Source organism: Phragmites australis, chromosome 11 (genome assembly GCF_958298935.1).
Source record: "Phragmites australis chromosome 11, lpPhrAust1.1, whole genome shotgun sequence".
NCBI lineage: Eukaryota > Viridiplantae > Streptophyta > Magnoliopsida > Poales > Poaceae > Phragmites > Phragmites australis.
The window spans coordinates 20250866-20272272 of NC_084931.1; the positions used below are offsets into that span (position 1 = coordinate 20250866).

General features: G+C 44.4%; 1 protein-coding gene across 1 annotated transcript; it reads left to right on the forward strand.

Annotated features, from left to right (window-relative positions):
• Positions 1-18595: 18595 nt before the first annotated feature.
• Positions 18596-19988, forward strand: LOC133885554 (chitinase CLP-like). Its single transcript, XM_062325281.1, has one exon. It carries the CDS (start codon positions 18605-18607, stop codon positions 19931-19933), a length of 1329 nt encoding a protein of 442 aa, XP_062181265.1. The 5' UTR covers positions 18596-18604; the 3' UTR covers positions 19934-19988.
• Positions 19989-21407: the final 1419 nt, after the last annotated feature.

A 21407-nucleotide genomic window follows, 5' to 3' on the forward strand; every position in this document is an offset into this window, starting at 1 on the left:
TTGTAGCCTTGATGATATAGTTGGTGTCTAGCTTCAAGGATTATTCAAAATGCTTAGCAATGCTTAGGTTCTCGGTAGAAGTCGAGCGACGGTGCTGCCGTTGTTCACGAGCCTAGGGCTTAATCACTATTCATAGATACAAAGATGAGGTTGAGATGGATGGTTGAGGTGTGAGATTGAGACGAGATGTGGGCTGTGTTAGGGGTATCTTCTGCCCAGGAGGAGTCCTTTGGGTAGTTCGGGAGAGGAGTCCGGGTGCCATAGACCGCTTGCATCGTTTAAGACCGTCCATCGGTATAGTTGGCTCTAGCACTTTCCGTACTCACCACATGCTGATCTAATGGTAAGGTAAGCCGATTATCATATACCGTGCTGACACTTGCCTTGCGGCTCTATGACGCATAAGAGAAAAAGAAAAGGAGAAGCAAGGTCGCGGGAAGCCGGAGGTGTCTAGGACACGCTCGCGGTAACCCCGGTGCCATAGGGGTATTGCAAGTGGGTGGTTCCAAGTATGAGAAAGGTTGACTCGAGTACCCCCTTGTGTGTACTTTCGTGAGTAGCACAAGCCGAATAGTCCTCAAGTCGTGTGGGTAAAGTTGTACCCCCTGCAAGGTGTAAGAACAATTCGAATTGCCGCGCTCTCAGTCATGAGCATGCTATTGTTTCATTTGTATCGGTCTTAGAGTTTACGAATATGGGATAAGGTTATGGTATAATGGTTTTGGTTGGTGGTTTGTTGATGAGGTACTATGGTTACTATACATACATGTTCAAGTTGTGATTTACAGGGTAGAAAGGTAGTTGTTTTTTAGTTAAGTATAAATGCTCACACATATGTGTCTAGGTTGCTTACCTCATATGTTTTACTTAACATTGTTGCCTACTCTTGCTAACAGCTCAATGCATAATCCTTTGAGTCGAGCTAGTATATGTGCTCTATATGGATTAAGTCTTGTGAGTACCTTCGTACTCATGCCTATGCTTTCAGGTTCTGCTGGTGAGGGTGATGCAGTGTTTGGCTACTTCGTGTCTGTCGATGCAGATGGTGGGCAAGAGTAGTGCATCCTACTCTGGTGAGGCGTAGCTGTTGGGGTGGAGCCTAAGGGCATATGGTTCCACTCTCCTTTTGTTGTGGTTAAGGTTTTATTTTTCCGCTGTGTAGTTTCTCTTTGTGTAAACTGTTGCAAATGGTTGCATGCTTAAGAACTTGTAATATAACTTTAACTACTCGCTCTTTCTTAAGCTATGTTGTGATGTACATGTTGGAAAGGTATGTATTTTGATCTTGGGCACAAAACACGTGCCGGGACTACCGGGATGGTATTCTGATTAATCATTGAGGTTGTATTTATGAATAATGATCCTCCTAATGAATAATTAAAATACTATTAGGACGGTTTCTCACAGTGTTGCCTCCAAAGGTGTTGCCTCGGGTGCTCCGTTTCTGAGCAGAGCATCCCCTTCACCTTAGTACAAGACCGCGGTGGTTGGTAGTGAGAGTCTTTCTTCAAACATTCCAATCGGGACAGGTTCACGAGAAGAAGCTAGATGGGCCAGCTCATCGGCTAGAAAGTTGTCCTTGCTAGAGACGTGCTTGACCTCAAAGCCGACGAAGCGTCGCTCTAGTTTTCTCACTTTGGCGATGTATACCGCCATTGTCAGGTCAGAACACTAAAATTTCTTTTGCACCTAGTTCACGACTAGTAGCGAGTTCCCTATCACCAATAGTCATTTAATTCTAAGTGTGGAGACTGCTCGCATTCCGGACAAGAGGCCCTCATATTCAGTAGTGTTATTAGTGGCTAAAAAATATAATTGAACTAAGTACCTGAGGATGTCGCTGGTAGGTGAGGTTAGAATCACTCCAACCTCGGCTCCCTTTAGTATAAACGATCTATCAAAGTGCATGGTCCAATGTTCGTCTACCTCTGGTCGTTGTACCTGCTCGGGCTCAAAGGACGACCACTCGACTACAAAATCGGCCAGCGCCTAGGACTTGATAGACGTTTAGGGGATGAACTGGAGATTGAATACCCCAAGCTCTACTGCCCACTTTGCTCTTCTTCCTGTCACATCTCTATTATGGAGAATTTCCCTAACTGGGAATGAGGAAATCACTTTGATTATGTAAGCCTGAAAGTAGTGTCTGAGAATGCGAGAGGCTATTAGGATGGCGTATAACAGTTTCTGAGCCTGTGGGTATCGAGCATTTGCGTCATGCAAGATCTCACTAACGTAATACACAGGTCGGTGAACTGTGGTGTTGAGGCAACATAGAGCAAAAGCTCCTTATCACGGTCAGTATGGGAGGGGAGGAGAGGTACCTTTTGAGCTCTTGGAATGCCGCCTCTGCCTCCAACGTCCACTGAAAGTGGTCATTTTTCTTTAGGAGTTTGAAGAGCGGCAGTCCCTTCTCCCCTAGCTTGAGATGAACCTTCTCAGAGCAGCAATGCATCTTGTTAGTTTCTGAACCTTCTTTAACCTGGTCGGGGATCTCATCTAGTTGATGGCCCTGATCTTATCAGGATTCGCCTCTATCCCTTGATGAGACATGAGGAATCCGAGCAACTTCCCTGATGGAACCCTAAACGTACACTTCTCTAGGTTTAGCTTCATGCGGTACTTTTGGAGATTGTCGAACGTTTCTTGAAGGTCTGCGATCAGGTCTGTCTTGGTCCTGCTTTTGATGACCACATCGTCCACGTATGCCTCGATGTTTCTTCCAAGCTGTGGTAGGAGAATGAGTTGAATACACTATTGGTAAGTGGCACTGGCACTTTTTAAGCAAAAAGGTATTTTTACATAGCAAAAGACCCCAAAGGGTGTAACAAAAGCCGTATTTTCCTCATCTTCCCTAAACATACTAATCTAATGGTACCCCAATTGAGCATCAAGAAACATAACAGATCGCTGCCAACCATTGAGTCAACTAGCTGGTCGATTCAGGGAAGAGGGAAAAGGTCCGTTGTGCACGTCTTGTTAAGGTCATTGAAGTCGACACATATTCTCCACTTGCCAATGTGCTTTTAGACCATGAATGGGTTAGCCAACCATTCTGGATACTGTACCTCCCGAATGAAGCATGCTTCCAGGACCTTGTCAATCTCCTGACGAAACTTTTCCTTCTGGTTGGTTGTGAATCAACATGTTTTTTGCTTTATTAGTCGCGCGTCTAGTCGCACAGACAACTTATGCTCGATCACATCCCTGGGGACTTCGGGCATATCAGACGGACTCCATGAAATGACATCCGCATTCGTCCGGAGGAAGGTGATGAGCATGATTCCCTATTTGGGGTCCAATGTAGCCCCTATCTGGACTGACTTAGTCAGGTTGATGTCATCCAGGCTCACTGCCTGGAGCCGATCGTCTGGGCTGGTGACGACATGGACCTTTACCAGTCACCCGCTGGGTTCAGCAGTCACGGGTTGCGATCCGGGAGTCGGCTCGACCATGTCGATGCTCCTCTTGTCACAGTGAAGGCTGTTTTGGCGTTACCAACAATGGTGATGGCCCCTGTTGGCTCAAGGATTTTTATCACTTCGTATGCATAGTGGGCAATAGCCGTGAAATGGGCCATCGTTGGTCATCCGAGGATCGTGCTATACGCGGTCCCGAAGTTAGCCATGTCGAATAGGACCCTTTCGGTTCTGAATTTGTCCAATGAGCCAAAGGTAACGGGCAGCTCGATTTGTCCTAGAGGCTTAGCCGAGGAGCCCAGGGTGATCCCAAAGGGTGGAGATGGCCTCAACGAGCTCCTCGGAATCTGTAGGGCGTCCAGCACATCGGCAAGGAGTAGGTTGATCGAGCTCCCCCCATCAATGAGTACTCGGCCCAGCCAGATGTTCTGCATCGTGGGTTCGACCACAATAGGGTAGTGACAAGGGCGTCTAATGCACGTGGGGTGGTCAACCTACACCTCGCGGACCACCGACTTGTATTCCCTGTTAGAGGAATATGTCGTGGCGCCTCCGAAGATGTGGTGGACCATGTGACCGGCCAGCTGGTATCCCAGTGTCGACTGGTCAGGGAAGTGAAAGGACAATGATGTCGCCTAGAGGGGGGTGAATAGGCGTTTTACAAAAATTCGTCCCCTTTTACCGTTGGCCTAAACATGCAGTGGAATATAAATTAACGGATTTTTCACAAGTGAAAAACCTAAATATGCTAGACTCAACTAGTGCACAATCACCCTAAATAAGTGTGGAAATTACAATCCTAAGGTGACAAAAATTACTCTAAACTTGCGAGAGATATGCAATAAAACTTAAATTGAAAAAGGCTGAGAATGCTGTTCATATGCTTAGAATTACTGTTCATACGGATACTCTGGTGAAGACCGGAGTCTCCGGGTTGTACAGGTCCGGAATCTCCGGTAAAGTCCGAATTCTCCGGATTCTGTACAGAACTGAGCCCGAAACTGAATATAAAGGATGGGTAGAGAGTTCTAGCTCAAACCAAGTGATGTCGTGTGTTTCCGGAGATGATTCCAAGTAGATCTACGGAGAACCTACACTCAAATATACACAAACAAGTAGATCGAGCAATATGCACAAAGATTTGAACAATAACTCAAAAGTAAAGAAACAAGAGAGGAGAAACAAGATTTGTTTCCCGAAGTTCGAATTCATCACCGTGAATCCTACGTCTCCGTTGAGGAAGCTCCAACGAGCCGGGTCTCTTTCAACCGCTTTCCTCGATCCACTCTTGATTTCTTCCCTTGCGGAGGCAAAATCGATCCCTTCACAAACTTCCGCGGCAACCCACAACCTTGGATGCTCGTTGGCGACGCCTAGCCTCCTAGGAGGCTTCACCTCCAAGAGTAACAAACATGACGACGAACTTCTTGCCGAGAACTCAAGTGCTCAAGATTGGATTTTAGCTCACTTGCACTCAATCTTCCAATCTCTCAACCCAACTCACTTTTCTTCTCAAATCAGACACTAGAATGGAGTGGGAAGGAGTTTTTTGGCTCTAGAGGATGTTCTTTTCGTGCCCTTGCAGCTGCCCCAAAGGATGGGGGTGAGGGGATATAAATAGCCCACTTCAAAAAACTAGCCGTTAGGCTCTTTTTTGAACTTTACCGGAGTATCCGGCCTACACCGGAGTCTCCGACCACTCCAGGTACCGGAGAATCCGGTCTTCACCGGAGTCTCCGAGTACAGCACAGCTGACCTCCGAAAAATGGTGATAACTTTTGATCCCGGAGTCCGATTTCGACGATTTTGGACTCTATGAAAAGCTTATTTAGAGGGCTACACATCCCAAATTAATTCATGACCTAAATCACATAGGATCAAATTAGGAACACTCCAAAACCCATTTTGGACACTTCCACACTTTCCGCTTCGGACTCTTAACAAGAAACTCTCACTTTGGGTTTGGTTGGGAACTCTTGAGCACTGAGACGCGATAATTAGCTCACGTTGCATCCCTCTTAATAGTGCGGCATACCTATACTCAAATTCAAAGATAAAACTCGTTTGAACCACTTTGAGCTTTTGAAAAACTTTCAAGTACCGCTTCTTTCTTTCAAACCATAAGGGTTGCCAACTTTCATATATTCTTCACTCCATCTCTTCTTGATTCTTCATATGATTGATGTGAATCATTCATAGCTTCCCATGGCCTCGCACGGTCCATCGGCTCAAAGCCTTTACTCGCTCTTCACCACCTCCTTGGTCCTTCGGCGCCAAGCCATTTGCTTGCCCTTCACCACGGATGGTCCATCGCAGTCGAGTCTTGCTTGCCCTTCACCGTCTTGCCATAGAAAACCACTTTGTATTCGACATCTTCAAGGAATTCATATTATCAAATATGGAGTCCACTCTTGTTCTTCTCTCTTGGCATATATGATTTCAATTCAACTTATGCCTTCTTATGGATCCTAACCCCAACTCACTCTCAAGCACAAAGCACATGGGTTAGTTCATAAAACCTAAATGACAATATTTATACCTTAAGTTACTTGATCTCCACAAGTAACTTATTAGCCTTCATGCATATTGTCAATCTTCATATAGAACCTAACCCCACTCATTCTTAAACACGTAGCACACGGGTTAGTCCATAAAACTCTATTAACAAGTCATACCTTTAGTTACTTGATCTCCACAAGTAACTTAGCCTTCAAGCTTATTGCTAGTCTTACTGAGCTTCTTCTTCTTCTTATGAGCATCACCAAAATCTCAATGACTTTGATGCAATTCTTTGGACTCATGGCATTTCTCAAAGAATCCATGCTTCATCATTTATGCATCTCCTATGGAATAACCTAATAGCAATTCTCAATATGATTGTTAGTCCATAGGCATTGTCATCACTTACCCGAGCATCACCTAGAGCTCATTCATCTTGATGCATTTTCATTCTCCCCATTCACCTAAAGCTCATGCATATCTCTCATCCATGCATCACCTATGGAACAACCTACTAACAAACTCAACACCATTGTTAGTCCATATGTATTGTCATTAATTATCAAAACCACACATAGGGGCTAGATGCACTTTCAGGGAGGCCCCGTCCTCATCATCCTTGTCGTGCTTATGCTTACGCTCCCCGAGCTCCTAGTCGATGATGCCTCGAACGACCTTGCACCCGGTCAGGTCGTGGGCATCTGTATGGTGGATCGGGAAGTTCGGCCTTGTGCTTGCTCTTCTTTTCCTTTCGGCCGACCCCTTCGGAAAAGGTGGGCTGGTCGAAAGCAGGTCACGGCATGGCGTCAATCTGCCACTCTCAGGCCTCGGTAGCCTGTGCGCACTTGTCCGTGAGGTCGAAGAGCTCGGTTGTGCTTCGGATTACCCGGGTGGCCAGCTTCTCGACCATTTTCTAGTCTTTGACCCCCCCCCCCCGCTTGAATTCTATGATCATAGATTATCTCGTGATCCTTAGAATGGTGTTTCTGTGCTCGGTGAAACGCTGTATGAAGTCTCGCAGCTACTCTCCTTGTCGCTACCGGAGCTGATATAGGTCATCCTCGACCCCTGGTCGGGTGTAGATCCCCTGTAAGTTGACGATGAACTCGTCGCACAGGTCCTCCCAGGAGTGAATGTTCCATGGGGGGGTCATTAGCCAGGATTGGGCAAAACCGGTCAAGACGGTAGGAAAGTAGTTTGCCATGACCATCCCATGGCCTCCCGCAGCCTGTACCATGGTAGTATAGATATGCATAATTCCTCCGGGTTGGTTAAGCCATCATACTTTTCGGCTAGGACTAGTCGGAACTTGTCTGGTCAGCGCACCTCCCTTAACCGGGCGGATAGGGTGTTGCACCCTGTCCCGTAACAGGGAGACACTTGTTGTTGGGCGGCGGCACGAGTCCAGGGGGAGAGACGGCGGTCTTGGGGTTTCGGCGACAGGGTGGAGCCGTCCAATGCCTCCCTGCAGGGGGAAGGAGTGTGGTTGGTTTGCTTGCCCCCTTCCTGCTCTCGCCTATCTCGGTCCTCATGCTCTTTAGTGGCCACCTGGCTCTGGATCACGCCACGAAGGTCACATTGGCGTAGAGAGTCGCGTAGGTCGGAAGGTTGGCGGTCCTGACGTGGCGGTGGTCCACGAGTACCCCCTGTGGTTGAGGGAGCATGGGACTTATTCCACTGCGGGCCTTGTCGTGACCCTTGGCAACCATGACCCTCACTGGCCTTTGCGATGGGCGTAGTGCATCTTGACGCAGTCTGGCGTCGGGCGGTATTGTGTGACCATGCCCTTCGCTCTGGCCCCAGGAGATGAGCGAGCGCGCATGTGTGTTGTCCTAGTCATCTCATTCACACATGCTATGTGGGTGAATGAGATAATTCTTTTTTAGTTGGTCTCTCTCCACCTCCACTAACAATATAAAACTAAAAGATATACACACCTCCATTTAGTTAGGCCTTTAAAATTCATTTTAAATTCCTCTTGAATATTACGGGCTAGGCCCATATATATCTAACAAGTACCACATTTGCGACCTGGACAAGGTGACAACCTGTATAGAACGATGTATCTACATGGGAAAAAAATCTAAAATTAGATAACATATGCGACCGTATTTGCCAAAATAGACAATATAACATTGTATTTACAATTTTAGCATCCGTATTCGGCACCTCATTTACCGAAAACTGACTTTTGGTACACCGTACGCTGAAAAAACACGGGCTCGACCATTCGGCACACGAGGTGCTGAATATGGCCTGTACCGGCTGTGGGCACTTTGATGCTGTCATTTTATATCGAGAAGTGATGCATCACGTAACACTTCGTGTTTTCTATTTTATGCCGGGACCGGCTGTGTCACGTAACATCCGCCGATAGATATAGAAAGAGGCATGTTGCCATTTCATGTTTGAAGCTCTGTTATGTGGTCACTCCGTGTCTAAAGATAGAGTCAGGATAGAGGTGTTGTCATTTTATGCTTAAAGCTTTGGTCACTTCTTGTCTAAAGGCTGAGTCAAAACACTAATGTTAGCAATTGCCAAGTATCGATAAAATTAGAAATTATTTGCTAATTTAAATGTACATTTCAAAAATCTTAATTCACCATGTAGTCTCAAAGGCTGTAAGTAGTCTTAACACTTAGCCATGTTTGAAGATGCACAATTTAAAATGTAGTAGTGGAAATATTTCTCCTTGTATCATTGATCTCAAGATGCATAGTGCATAGCTGTTGATTACCTAGATCATCTCAAGATAGCGGTAGAAAGTGGCGACGTAAACTAGTGAAACAATGCTAGTTGTGCCAGTCCATGCTATCAGGGTAAGATGGTGATTGGAAGATGTGAGGATGGGTATAAGCAAACCCACCATAATCTTCAGGATCCTCAGTGTCCTCCAGAGATGGAGACCTCGGAGGGAGGGGGCGTTGTGGCATGAAATCATTGTCCTCGTTGTCATCTTGAGCTATCACGGTAGGAGCACGTCCTATTTCCTTGTTGGTCGTACACCATATCGATGTGGTGCATGAACATCCTCTTGTAGTATTCCTTGAACCTTCTCTGTAGTGCTGCTGGAACATCGAGGCATTGGTGACATGAAATCATCATCCTTATCAGCCTCGTTATTTTCTGGTTGAATAGTAGAGCGTTCCCTTGTACCTCTTAGGTTCGCTGATCTTCGTCGTCTTCTACGCGAACCAGGCATCGCACCCCCGCTGAAGAGCATATACATCACCAAGAAGTTTGAGATTTCTTTGTTAATCAACTTAGCGTCTTTCAGGAATGCCTAACGCAAAAGATGAGCATTTGAACCAATGGAAAAAAGATAAGCATGGTGACCAAATAGAAAATGACAAACCTGGATGTGGGATGTGAGAAACCAAGTTGAAATGTGCATTGGTTTTCTTGTGATGAGTGATTGACATTGCCATTTATTTGGTTTGATGATCTTCGGTTTTTGCATGAGCTTTGATGTGATTTGAATTGATTTGAGAATATGGATTTTGGACTAATTGGAATTGGAGTTGGAGATATGTGTTTGCTTGTCTCATGGTGTGCAGGTGATGGATGCAACTTGGTGGTCGACGGCGGGATGATCGGGGCCAAGCGGAGTGCTTGGTGCCAGACGATCAAGGAGGCCGGACGGAGTCAAGGGTGATCCTAGCTGAACACGTGGAGGTCAAGCAAAGCATTGAAGGTGGATGGAGACGGCGTGTTGACAAAGTCAAGCGAAGGGGATATCGATGCAAGTGACAAGGCGGCCCGAGGGATCGGGAGCGGGAGAGACTTGCCGGCGGTCAGGATCGCATGACGGAGTACACGCGTCGACATCGAAGCGCTTGCTTAAGGTGTAAGCAAGGCGGTGAGTCACGCTTTGAGAAGCGTGCAGGCGGTTTTGCGGTTTGGCCTCAAAATCGTGGGAGGACTGGAGGAGTATGTGGCACCATCGCAAAGCTTGCGTCGAGACAAAGCTAAGTCGTGAAGGTGCCGCGACCGTCCGATGAATGGAGAAGAAAATAGATCAAAATGCCCTCGGTGGTTGGTAGGAGTGCACTACAAGAGAGGGGTATTTTAGGAAAAGCTAGGAAACTTAAGGACCAAGTTTCATAGGCCTATAAATAGAGGGGTAGGGCTAGAGAAAGCTTTGAACCAACCACTTGAGCCCCCTTGTGCCACTCATTTGAGAGCCTTAGAGCTAGGGTTTTAGAGGAGAGAATGATGAGTGCTTAGCCTATGTAATAGGTGAGAGTTTTGAGAGATAAATCTTTGTAATCCGCCTAAAATAGGGCTGACCTCTTTGAATAATTAAGTTTATGTTGTTGCATATGCTTGAATTCTCCTTCTTCTAGTTTCTCTCTATTGGTTCCCTTGCAAGTTTGCAAGTTTTTCGATTTTCGGTTTTGATTTTCGTTTTGGTTTTTCAGCTGAAATTTCAGCACCTTGTGAGATCATTCTTCTTGTTGCTAAAGGTATAAAAACTCACATACGAGTGTATGCTCATGGGTCTTGAGTCCCCTTGCCACTAGACTATCATCTTGGAGGATAACCTTATCCGGTGTCCATCTTATCTAGTTTCTTTGGAAGTTGCGAGTTTTTGTACACAAAGACACATGGAATGGTCCTGAATGGAACATATGGTTCATATTCCATCTGTGGAGTCATGTTGACATGGAAGTAGTCTTCTTGCTTTGTCTCTTTAATTCTTTTGCTTCCGCTTGAGCGTTTTGAGGTGCGTTGGGTGAGAAATAGGAAAAGGCCATCTATTTCGAAAGAAATTTGTTGAGGCGCCTATTCACCCCCCCCCCCTAGTCGCCATTCTCGTTCCTACAGGATGCATACTACTTGGGCAACATCGCCATCATTCTTTGCCTCATAGAGAGAGACCTAGCATAAAAGGATGGTTGGCTAGTTCGTACACTCTGAGATACATTTGACGTCACTCATGCAAGAGGGCCATAAGGTCGTCGGTGGTTACATATTGGAGCGGAGAGGTTAATGCAAAACTGAAGGGTCTTGCATACAATTTAGACACGACTTGGATTAGGTTGTTCTCCTTGAAGGGATGATCATTCCCTCCATGCACAACCTGTAATGAGGCATTTAATGCTATATCGATCGTTGTAGGTGTTCACGAAAAGCATGTACTAGAAGATCCCGCTATGGATTTATTGTTCCTTGACTACAACGTTCTGGCTCTGCACTAAAGCACGAATCCCTTATTATTTAAGAAATATTAAATATCATAATTAATATGTAACAGTGCTTAATAAATAAGAACAAATAAAGTTATATGCCATAATTATTTAACAAACCTTAAATAAATTAAAAATAATTACATTAACAATACAATGAATAAGACATAATAGAGATGACTACGAAAATAAAGTGAATAATATATGTGTCATGAATAAGTACAAGTGCACTGCCTACTCAACAACGATGACGCCGCACGCAATCCCCAAGAGTGTAAACGTCCGACGGGTGTGTGGCCCTCATCCCAGTGGCATGCGTTGGCCCCTGCCACGTGTGCCCTTGCTCGTCATCGTCCTGCCCTATTGGACCCCCACTGAACGTGTATCCAGACCTACTAACTCGGCTCTGCATGTACCATGATGAAGGATCCTCATACGAAAGTGTGGATGCCTCTAGTACATGCTCCGATGGAGTCCGATGTGTCAAAGTCTCACCATGCTGGTACCACTGCAAACCCCCAGGTGCATCGGGATATTGGGGGTACTAGCCGCTTAGAAGCTCAGCAAAGCTACCAGCCTGCATTGCAGTAGCGCAGTCAAAATCATGTGGGCCACTCCAGTTAGGCGTCTGCTGCTTTGAGTCAATGACATCCTCGTGATGGGTCGATACTACATGCGGAGGTGTCATCGTAGTCTGAGGAGGTTGTGTCCACTACGGGGGCTGCGAACCCAGTGTACACTGCTCAGGGATAAGGTACACACTTAGGCCCCTCGATCGCTTTTTAGTTGCTTCCGATGTTGAAGGAACGCATATTTGGAAGCCATATACTCCTCAATGCATCGATCATGAAGTACGGTGATACATACTGTGACCTGTCGTTGCTGCCTATGTCCCTGCAAGCGACGAAGACATGGGAGCACGAGATATGGTGCAGTTTTGGCTTATTGCATGTGCACTTTCACCTCATGAGGCCCAATTTGACATTGTTGCATAGTGTCCCCCACGCTATACCTTGAAGCATACCTGCAACGGCACATGACCTCAAATTCATTATTGGCCAGGTCGTAGATCCTAGTCCAATGAAAGTGTGCCTTATTCCTTCTTCTAGATATGATTTCCTCCACCTTATGTGCGAACTGTGTGCTGCACTCCATAGTAGCTATACCATAGTCTCAAAATTAGTCCATCATTCTATAAAATGTGAGTTCAATGATGGCACACAATGGGAGACCCCGTACACCCTGTAGTACATTGTTGAACGCCTCCACTATGTTCGTTGTCATTATGATGTACCTAATATGGGAGACAATAATTTTAGAAGGGATATTTGTATAACAAAGGGTAGAATACGATCATTAAAATGTTATGTGCTAACCTGGCACTAAGAGTGTCATGGATTAGGGCCCAACGCTCCATCGGCTTTCCCGGTATTTACTGGCTAAACGTAGTACGTGAACGACTAACGATAGTTTGCCCCCCCCCCCCACTATTTGCTTCCGCGGATGGTCCTCATGTGCTTCTTGCTCTACCATCATCTTGCGAGTAGTCTCATTTGACTCTCTCCATATCTCGTTGAACTTCGCCTGCTGGTTCTAAAGACACAACCCTTTGAACCTTATAAGAGCTTTGTTGTGGTACCTTGTGTATAAGTTCGCACCCAAGTGTCGCATGCACCATCTTCTCTCCACACCAGGCTATACAATGGAGTAGTTTGTGTTGTCATGCAGCACATTTAACATATGCAAAAGGCCCTTGTTACGGTCTAAGATGATGCAAACTCGTTCCCTATTGGCCATGACATGTATCCTCACAAATGTGAGAAACCACAGCCAGCTATCATTATTCTCACTCTCAACCATTGCAAACGCGAAAGGAATGATCTGATCGTTTGCATCCGCCGCCATCGCTGTCATCAGGTTACCATGATACTTGCTGCTAAGAAATGTGGTATCCACGCATCAACCGGCTTGCAATGTCTGAAAGCTTCAATGCACTGTACAAAGGACCAGAAAAACCAAATGAGGTATCAGTTAATGGTGCTATATGACCCATCCTCCAGCTTGATCGGCTCATCCTCCATGGCCCACTGAGTCCCTGGATTCGTCATGGCAATCTTCTGCAGCAGCCTCAGAGCATAGTTGTAAGACTCTTTGAAGCTTCCAAACAACATCTTCAACGCCTTCTGCTTCGCTCGCCACACGGTGTAGTAATTGATCAGCATGGCCGTCTTATTTTGTACCTCCTCCATAATGGATTTTGGCAACAAACATATGTTTGTGCCAACAAGGATGATGAGGAGTTGGGCTATGAACCTCGCATCAATGGCGTGGCTCAAATTCCTAATAGCCTCTTCGCTGCATGTATGTAGAGTGTGCCTACTGAGCACAAAATATTTCTTATATTTTGGCTTATGTGCTCGTACGAAGTAAGGACAATTCGGATGCTTGATACACCTGACCTCATACTCTGTAGGGTTAGACCGGCCACACTTGTGGTCCCTTCTTGTGATTACAACATAGTTGCTAATAAAGTGGATGACCTCCTCCTTGTTACAAAACTGTGGTCCGACCTGGATGTCGCTATTCCGGTATCCCCAATTGGATAGGATGTTATACTCAACGATGACACGATCCAGCAATCCAGCAGCCTAGCATCACGAAAGTACTGGATCGCCGATACTGGGTCATCATTGTTAGCAGCTTCTTTATCCTTATTACCACCGGCTCTATTATCCATGCATCCCCCATCTACCTCAGAATGGTCCACTCCAACTCGCTCTGCACCGGAACTACCCTCCCCGACATGCCCTCCCTCCTCTTCATGCATCACATGCTGGCCTGAACCTTCCACGCTAGTCACTGCATCACCTTGCACCAGTTGTGACACTATGTTTATGTACACCCCTATTTCAAAGTTCTCCTTCAATGTCTTGTGTGAGTACAAAGCGCATACGTTGTTCCTTTTCATCTCGAACAACGTATAGACAATGACCGAACTGTTTGGAACAAGTCGTAGCCGCACACCCTCTAAGACAACATTATAGACCATTGGTTAACATGTAAAAGGCTCATAACATGTGATTTCAAGCCATCTAGATAAATAGGTACCTCAACTGTACTCTCTATGTGCTGGTAGTTTTGAATTGATACGAGCCTCTTGTGCAAAACAACGGGACATTTTCCATAATAAATATGGATAGTCATAACGTATCGGCTAAACAAACATACATGTAATAAAATAACTACTTAGATATATATACAATACACAACTAATTACGCCCCTGAATAAATAATAAATATATTAACTTAAGTGATTAAGCTAATTAATAAAATTAGTTATGTTAAACTAATTATTCTAATTAATTATATAACTCTAATAACTCTGATTAAATTACGTAAATACTCTAATTATACTGGTTAATGACATGCATACAATTATACTAAGGAAATAATCTAATTACACTACTTAAACTAAATCAATAATATAATTACACTGACTAATTAAATTCATATAATCAAACTATTCAAATAATCTAAATACTCTAATTTATCAACTTAATATAATTTAACAAATTAATCAATCTACTTGCTTTAATTACTATTACTAATCTAAGTATTAATTACCTACATAATCTAAGTACTCTAATTTATCAAGTTAATATAATTTATGAAATCTAATTGATATGCTTAAACAATCTACTTACTCTTATTATTATTACTAATCTATATTAATTACCTACATAATCTAAAGTACTCTAATTTATCAAGTTAATATAATTTATGAAATCTAATTGATATGCTTAAACAATCTACTTACTCTTATTATTATTACTAATCTATATTAATTACCTACATAATCTAAGTACTTACTATAATTGATCTCGCATTGCTGCTCCTACTCTCCTCGCGTTGCTGCTCCTCCTCTCCTTATTATGTTGCTGCTCCTCGCCTCGCGCTGCGCTGCTACTCCTCCTTGCCTCGCGCTCCGCTGCTTACCTTTGCTGCTCCTCACCTCCTCACTCCTTATTTTATAGTACAAAATGGCGTAACGACGCACAAAAAAGAAAGCAACATGCATGCATATCGGCCATTTACGCATAAAGCAAACACCGAAGCGACGGTGACGCGACAAAAGCAGGACATGACAGCCGGTCCCGACCATATTCGACACACGAGGTGCTGAATATCGCACCGTAGCCTATATTCGGCACCTCATGTGCCAAATACAACTGATATTCAACACATGAGATGTTGAATATGGGATATAGTGCCATTTTCAGTACCTCGTGTGTCGAATATGGCCGAGCCAGCTTTTTTGGCATATGATGTATCAAAAGTCAATTTTCGGTAAATAAGTTGCCGAATACGGATGCTAAAATTGTAAATATGATAATATGTTATCTATTTCAATAAATACGGTTGCGTATATTATCTAATATTGGATTTTTGCCATATATATATATATATATATATATATATATATATATATATATATATATATATATATATCAAGTGTTTCCTAGGTGTTAATCTATGTATTTCTATGTGTTTTCTAGGGCTGAAAATAGGTTAAATTTTTCCCGCCCACTCGATCGTCCTAACCATTTTAGATGCTAATCGGATCTCGGATAACAGATATTAAAAAAATATCAGATACCGAATTGGATCTTAGATAGTTGTATTGGATATCGAATTCGGATATAGGAGTCAGATATCCATATCGGATATCAAAAATAAAATTGGATATATCCGAAGACTATGCGATAACTATCCGAACCTATCTTCTGAAGCTTATAACTTCTCATACGGAACCGGATGGAGACGATACTTATATAAAATTTTCAGTTCTGGATGAGATTTACAAGTTTGTAGTTGATTCTTTTTTCATTTAAAGTTATTAATATGTTTAAATAATTAATAGAAGCTTCAGTCAATATATTAAGTACTCATAACTTCTCTGCTTTTGCTTAAACATAACTCATTTCATGAAAGTATATTACTTATTAGCTTCATTAGATCTCTAATGTAGTTGAGTTTTACATACATATATAGAATGATAAAACATCATAACGTATGCAATATATATGATTGTTGATTTTACTCAATACCTAAAGAAATATTTGTAACCGATATTATCTACATCTAGCTCATCATATATTCAACCTATATTTATAACCGAAACTATTTACATTCGTATCTATATTTGATTTCATCTATGTTTGGTTCTGATCCGATTACAGGCTGGTGTTTCCTGCGCTTCAGAGACTGAAATTTTGGCCGTTAACGTCGGTTGAGGTGTGCACTCCTGTTTTCATCCTTTCTCTGGAGGAGATTACTGTACCTTTTCTTTTTGGGAGGAAATTGTTGTCGTAAGTAGGATCACCCTTGCATGACAATGAGACATGTGCAGCTTAATTGTCATGAGTGTTGGTAATCAGGTTTGCGAAAAAGGTAACTTTCTTCGAAATGGTAAAAAGATAACACATGAAGAACAGTAATCCAGACTACCAACTTTATATGGATCCTTAGGTCATCTCCAGCAGAATCGGCATTTCTAAGATCCAACTGCTACAGTGATTTGCAGGGTACTGCTCTAGCAGAGTCGGTATCCGGTACTGTTTACAGAGGCTGACAGCGGATCCGGAGAGAGAAAAAGTATAGTAGAAAGTAGAAAATAGGTAGATGCTGGAGATAAAAAAATAAAAGATACTGTAATAATGATAGGGGATACTATAATAATATTTTAGAGGATGAAAATTTAAAATAGCTACTAGAGATGATCTTACCAAATCGTCGCTCTATCTCTTCGTATATTAATAAGCCAAGTAATTTTCACCTCGAAGTGAACAACGTTCATGTGCAGTGAGCTGCACGGACTACTTTTGCTGGTCATACATATCCACATTGTGAGTGTACGTCAACTTCGAAAGATCAACCCACAATTGCTTGTTTCTTAATCCTAGCAACCCAGTTTCGCAAATCCCTAGGTTCTAGCCATTTAGTCCACTGTAGTCGACAGTGGGATTTAAGAAGTTAACATTCATTTTATTTTATCTTTCGGAACGAGACGATTGGCTATTGTTCAATTTCAATGCAGGTGGGGGTTAGCCCGGATGAGTGGATATGTATTGTTCAATTTTAAGCATATATAATCCCAGCCCACGGGTTTCGATCCCAGCAAATTCATATAAAACAATGGACAGGCATAGTTCTCTGGGAATTTCTAGAACCGGATATCCTTAGCTCTAAACATTCATAGAGCTAAATATATACGTACATCAAAGCATTCGGTGAGCTATTTTATAATAGAGACTTAGCCTACAAACTCTGTATCTAGAGCTGAGAGTTGGAACTCTACCAAATATAACCTAAATAACCAACCAAACTTTAGCGGAAACCTGACTTCCATACTCAACTAGATAAGTAAGGTGTCCCACTATTAACTTGGGCTATGCAATGTCCAGGAGACATCTATACTCAGTTTAACCTTATACTATTTTTATTCTTTTTTACTTGTCGTTTATGACATTGTATGGTCTCTAACACATACTCATTCCGATTGTAAATATAGGTTATTTTAGACTTATACACAATTATTAAGAAAGTAGACCAAATGATTTTATTGTCTTTTATTTATTCTGTATTGAAAAAGATAACTTATTTATTTATGAGAGTAGTAGTATTTATTAAAAAAAGATAATACAAGAACAAAAGAGAAAAAAAATGCATAGAAGTTTGAGAATAACTTATATTTAGAAAATAATTGAGGAGACTAAAATGACCTACATTTGCAACCAGAGGGGGTATATTTTAGCATTACTTTTTATAATATTTTCTTAGTAAAAACTACTAATAATAAAACCATATGAAAGGAATAATTTTCATGGTAAATCCATTCATATTTTTTTCATGTGTCAAATCCAAACTATTTTATGTGTATTAGTGGTAAAAAAATTAAGGTTTGTTACATGCATTTTAAAGTAACATCGTTTTTAAAAAAAACTAGTACTATTTTAGCTAGGTTGCGCGTAGCTTACATTCATTAACATGAGATTTTGTTTTAGCTAGTTCTAGGTGAGACAGGAAGTAGGCACGGCACAAGGCAACCCGATGCTCAGCCCGACTTAAGTCCCACCACTAGTTCTAGGCACACATTCCATATCAATTTCAATTAATTACTTTTGCAATTTATAGGACACCTTTTCGGCCCAAATTTGAGTGTCTTCCTTTTCTCATGAAAATAGTCCCCCGCCCCCTAAAAAAATAACTTACTACGCCATCGTCCTAGTAACCATTTCCAATCACATCTGTTAAAACATTTCAAAAGAAAAAAATAGTAACCATTTTCACTGCCTCTATCTGTCCATGGCTGGTCAACTCTTCTCGTAAATATAATAATAATAATAATAATAAACAGTGATCCAACAATACGAATCTTTATAACCATCCCTATCTCCATCCAGATCTTGACATCACTGCAGTCTAACCAAGTACAACATGTCGATGCCCAAGCTTGCCACCATGCGTCTGTACGTCCTCGCCGTCTCAGTGCTACTGTCAATGGCAGTGCAGGAGTGCGCAGCGCAACGGAGCAGCGGTGACCACTCTCCCCTGGTCGCCCCCCTCGCCAAGGACCCCGCCACCTCCCTCTACACCATCTCCATCAAGGACGGCGGCGCGCCGCTAGTCATAGATCTCGCCGGCCCGCTCGTCTGGTCCACGTGCCCGCCGGCCCACCAGACGTTCCCCTGCGGCTCCCGCGAGTGCGCCGCCGCCAACGGGGTCAGCTCGCCGCTGGGCTGCGACAACGCCGACGACGGTACTGACGGAGGCCGGCATGATAATAGGCGGCCGTACTGCAGCTGCACCGCGCACCCCTGCAGACCGACCACCTCCGGCCGGCCGTGCGCGACGGGAGATCTCACGACCTTCGCGATGTCGGCCAACGCCACCGACGGCCGGAGCACGCTGTACCCGGTGTCGTTCACCGCCGTGGGCGCGTGCGCGCCGGACCGCCTGCTGCGGTCGCTCCCCGCGGGCGCCGCCGGCGTCGCTGGGTTCGGGCGCGCGGCGCTGTCCCTGCCGTCGCAGCTGGCCGCGCGGCGCGGGTTCGGGCGCAGGTTCGCGGTGTGCCTGCCGGGCGTGGTCGTGTTCGGGAGCACCCCGATCTACCTCAAGTACTATCCTGTCGAGCTCACGGCCACCATCGCGTTCACGCCGCTCGCCAAGAACCCCCGGAGAGGCGGGTACTATCTACCCGTCAAGGACATCTCCGTGGTCTGGGACGGCGTAACCACCCCGGCGTCCCTCCCGCCGCGCGCACTAGAGATCGACGCCTGGACCGGCCGCGGCGGCGTCACGCTGAGCACCGTGCAGCGGTACACGACCATGCGCGCCGACGTGTACCGGCCCTTCATCCGGGCGTTCAACGCGAGCATCGGCAAGCCAGGGTACGTCAAGTCGGTGGCGGCGGTGGCGCCGTTCGAGCTGTGCTACGACACGTACTCGTTGCGGCGGCTGAAGCGGACCGGTTGGAACGTGCCGACGATCCACCTGGAGCTGGGCGCGGGCGCCTCGATGAACTGGATGGTGAACAACGGAAACTCCATGGTGCAGATGGGGGACCGCACGGTGTGCCTCGCCTTCGTCGAGATGGGGCCGGAAGCGGGGTACGGCACGCCGGCGCCGGCGGTTGTGATCGGCACGTACCAGTTGGAGGACAACCTGCTGGTGTTCGACGAGGACAAAGAGGTGCTGCACTTCAGCGGCCTTCTCTGGGGCTCCGGGGCCACCTGCAGCGGCTTCAACTTCACCTTGGCTAGCTAGTAGTTCAGTACGCATTAGGCAGGCAGGCATGTGTGGTCTGTGTTAATTTTTCTAAGGGTTATTTAACTTTTTTGTCACTTTTTAAAGTGGCAATTTATATTCTCATTGATATGTGAGGTTATTAAGTCCCTAAAACCAAAGTGATTAATTTTTGTATAACCCACTCCATAAAAATGATAAATAGTTAAATATCTCACTTTTGGGGTCCAATCCTCATATTCTTCGTAAACCTAAATGAGCTCGATTTCAAGAGTTAGATTAGAGGTTTCGGAATTTAGGAGTCTTCCATGGCTGCCAAACTTAGATGAGACTTAGAGAGAGGTAGATAGGTCAGACGAAGGAGCGGTGGCGGATGCAAGGTGGAGCAGTGAGGCGACAGACCGTTGGTGGGCCAATGCCGGGTAGTAGAGCTCTAAAATGGAACTTTTTGTTTTGTTTTTAAAAAAGTGTTGACTTTCCTCATCGGCTTAGAGCGTCCCTGACCATTATAGCTAGTTGGTAACTACAATGTCCCCGTGTTACTGTCACGTCAACTAGAGATAGCTACTTAACAATCTAACTTTAGCACAAACCCCAAAAGTAGCCAAAGACCCCACATGGCAGTAGTATTGTATTAGTTCGTCTACAGTCTATGTCGTGCTCTCACCCCCTCACCCATTGGCAACCGCCCACAGCCAAGCCGGCGATAGCACGGTGCATGCGACCAATGTGGCCCGATTTCTCATCCTCCACCACAAGCCAGCCCGACAACCCCACCCGAACCACCACAAGTCGACCGCAGCCCCCTTATCGACGACCGTATTAGGCGGATCAATGCCCCGACGCTACGAGAGGTTCAACGCAGATGAGGACTCCTCCGCGGTGCACATCCATTTGAGAGGGGGAAAGAAGATGAGAGCGACACGCATGGGTCCACCGAGCATGGGAGTGCATTCTATCGCCTATCGCTAGGTCAAATGCTAGCATGTTCTTTATTCTCCCCCTCCCTCTCTCCTCCAAGTGCCTAGAAATCCAAGTCACTAAAAAGTAGCAATGGTGGTAATTTATGTTAAACTAATTAAGTGTCTATGAGTTGTAACGAAAATATAAATATTAAATATGGTAACATTAAACACAATCTCAAGATGTGGATGTGTCATGAGAGTATCACCGAACGAATATATTGGCAGCGATGCTGTAGTTTGATTTCAGATAAGATTAAAAAGATAAAGAGATTATCTGCTAATTTATATTCTAATTTTTTATTTTTATTAGTAAAATCGGTCTCATATCCGTAGACGGTAATCGAGGCTGGGAGGGTGGAGGACGAAGATGGATAGTAAAAGTGAGTAAATTATTTGAATTTTAAAGGTTTTTATTAGATAAGAGGTGAGTATGAAAAAATATGACGTAAGAATTAGCTCGTGTATTATACGGTAGAGATAGAGATTGTGCAATGTAGATTTTCCTTTCCATGCATGCCGAATCCCAATGG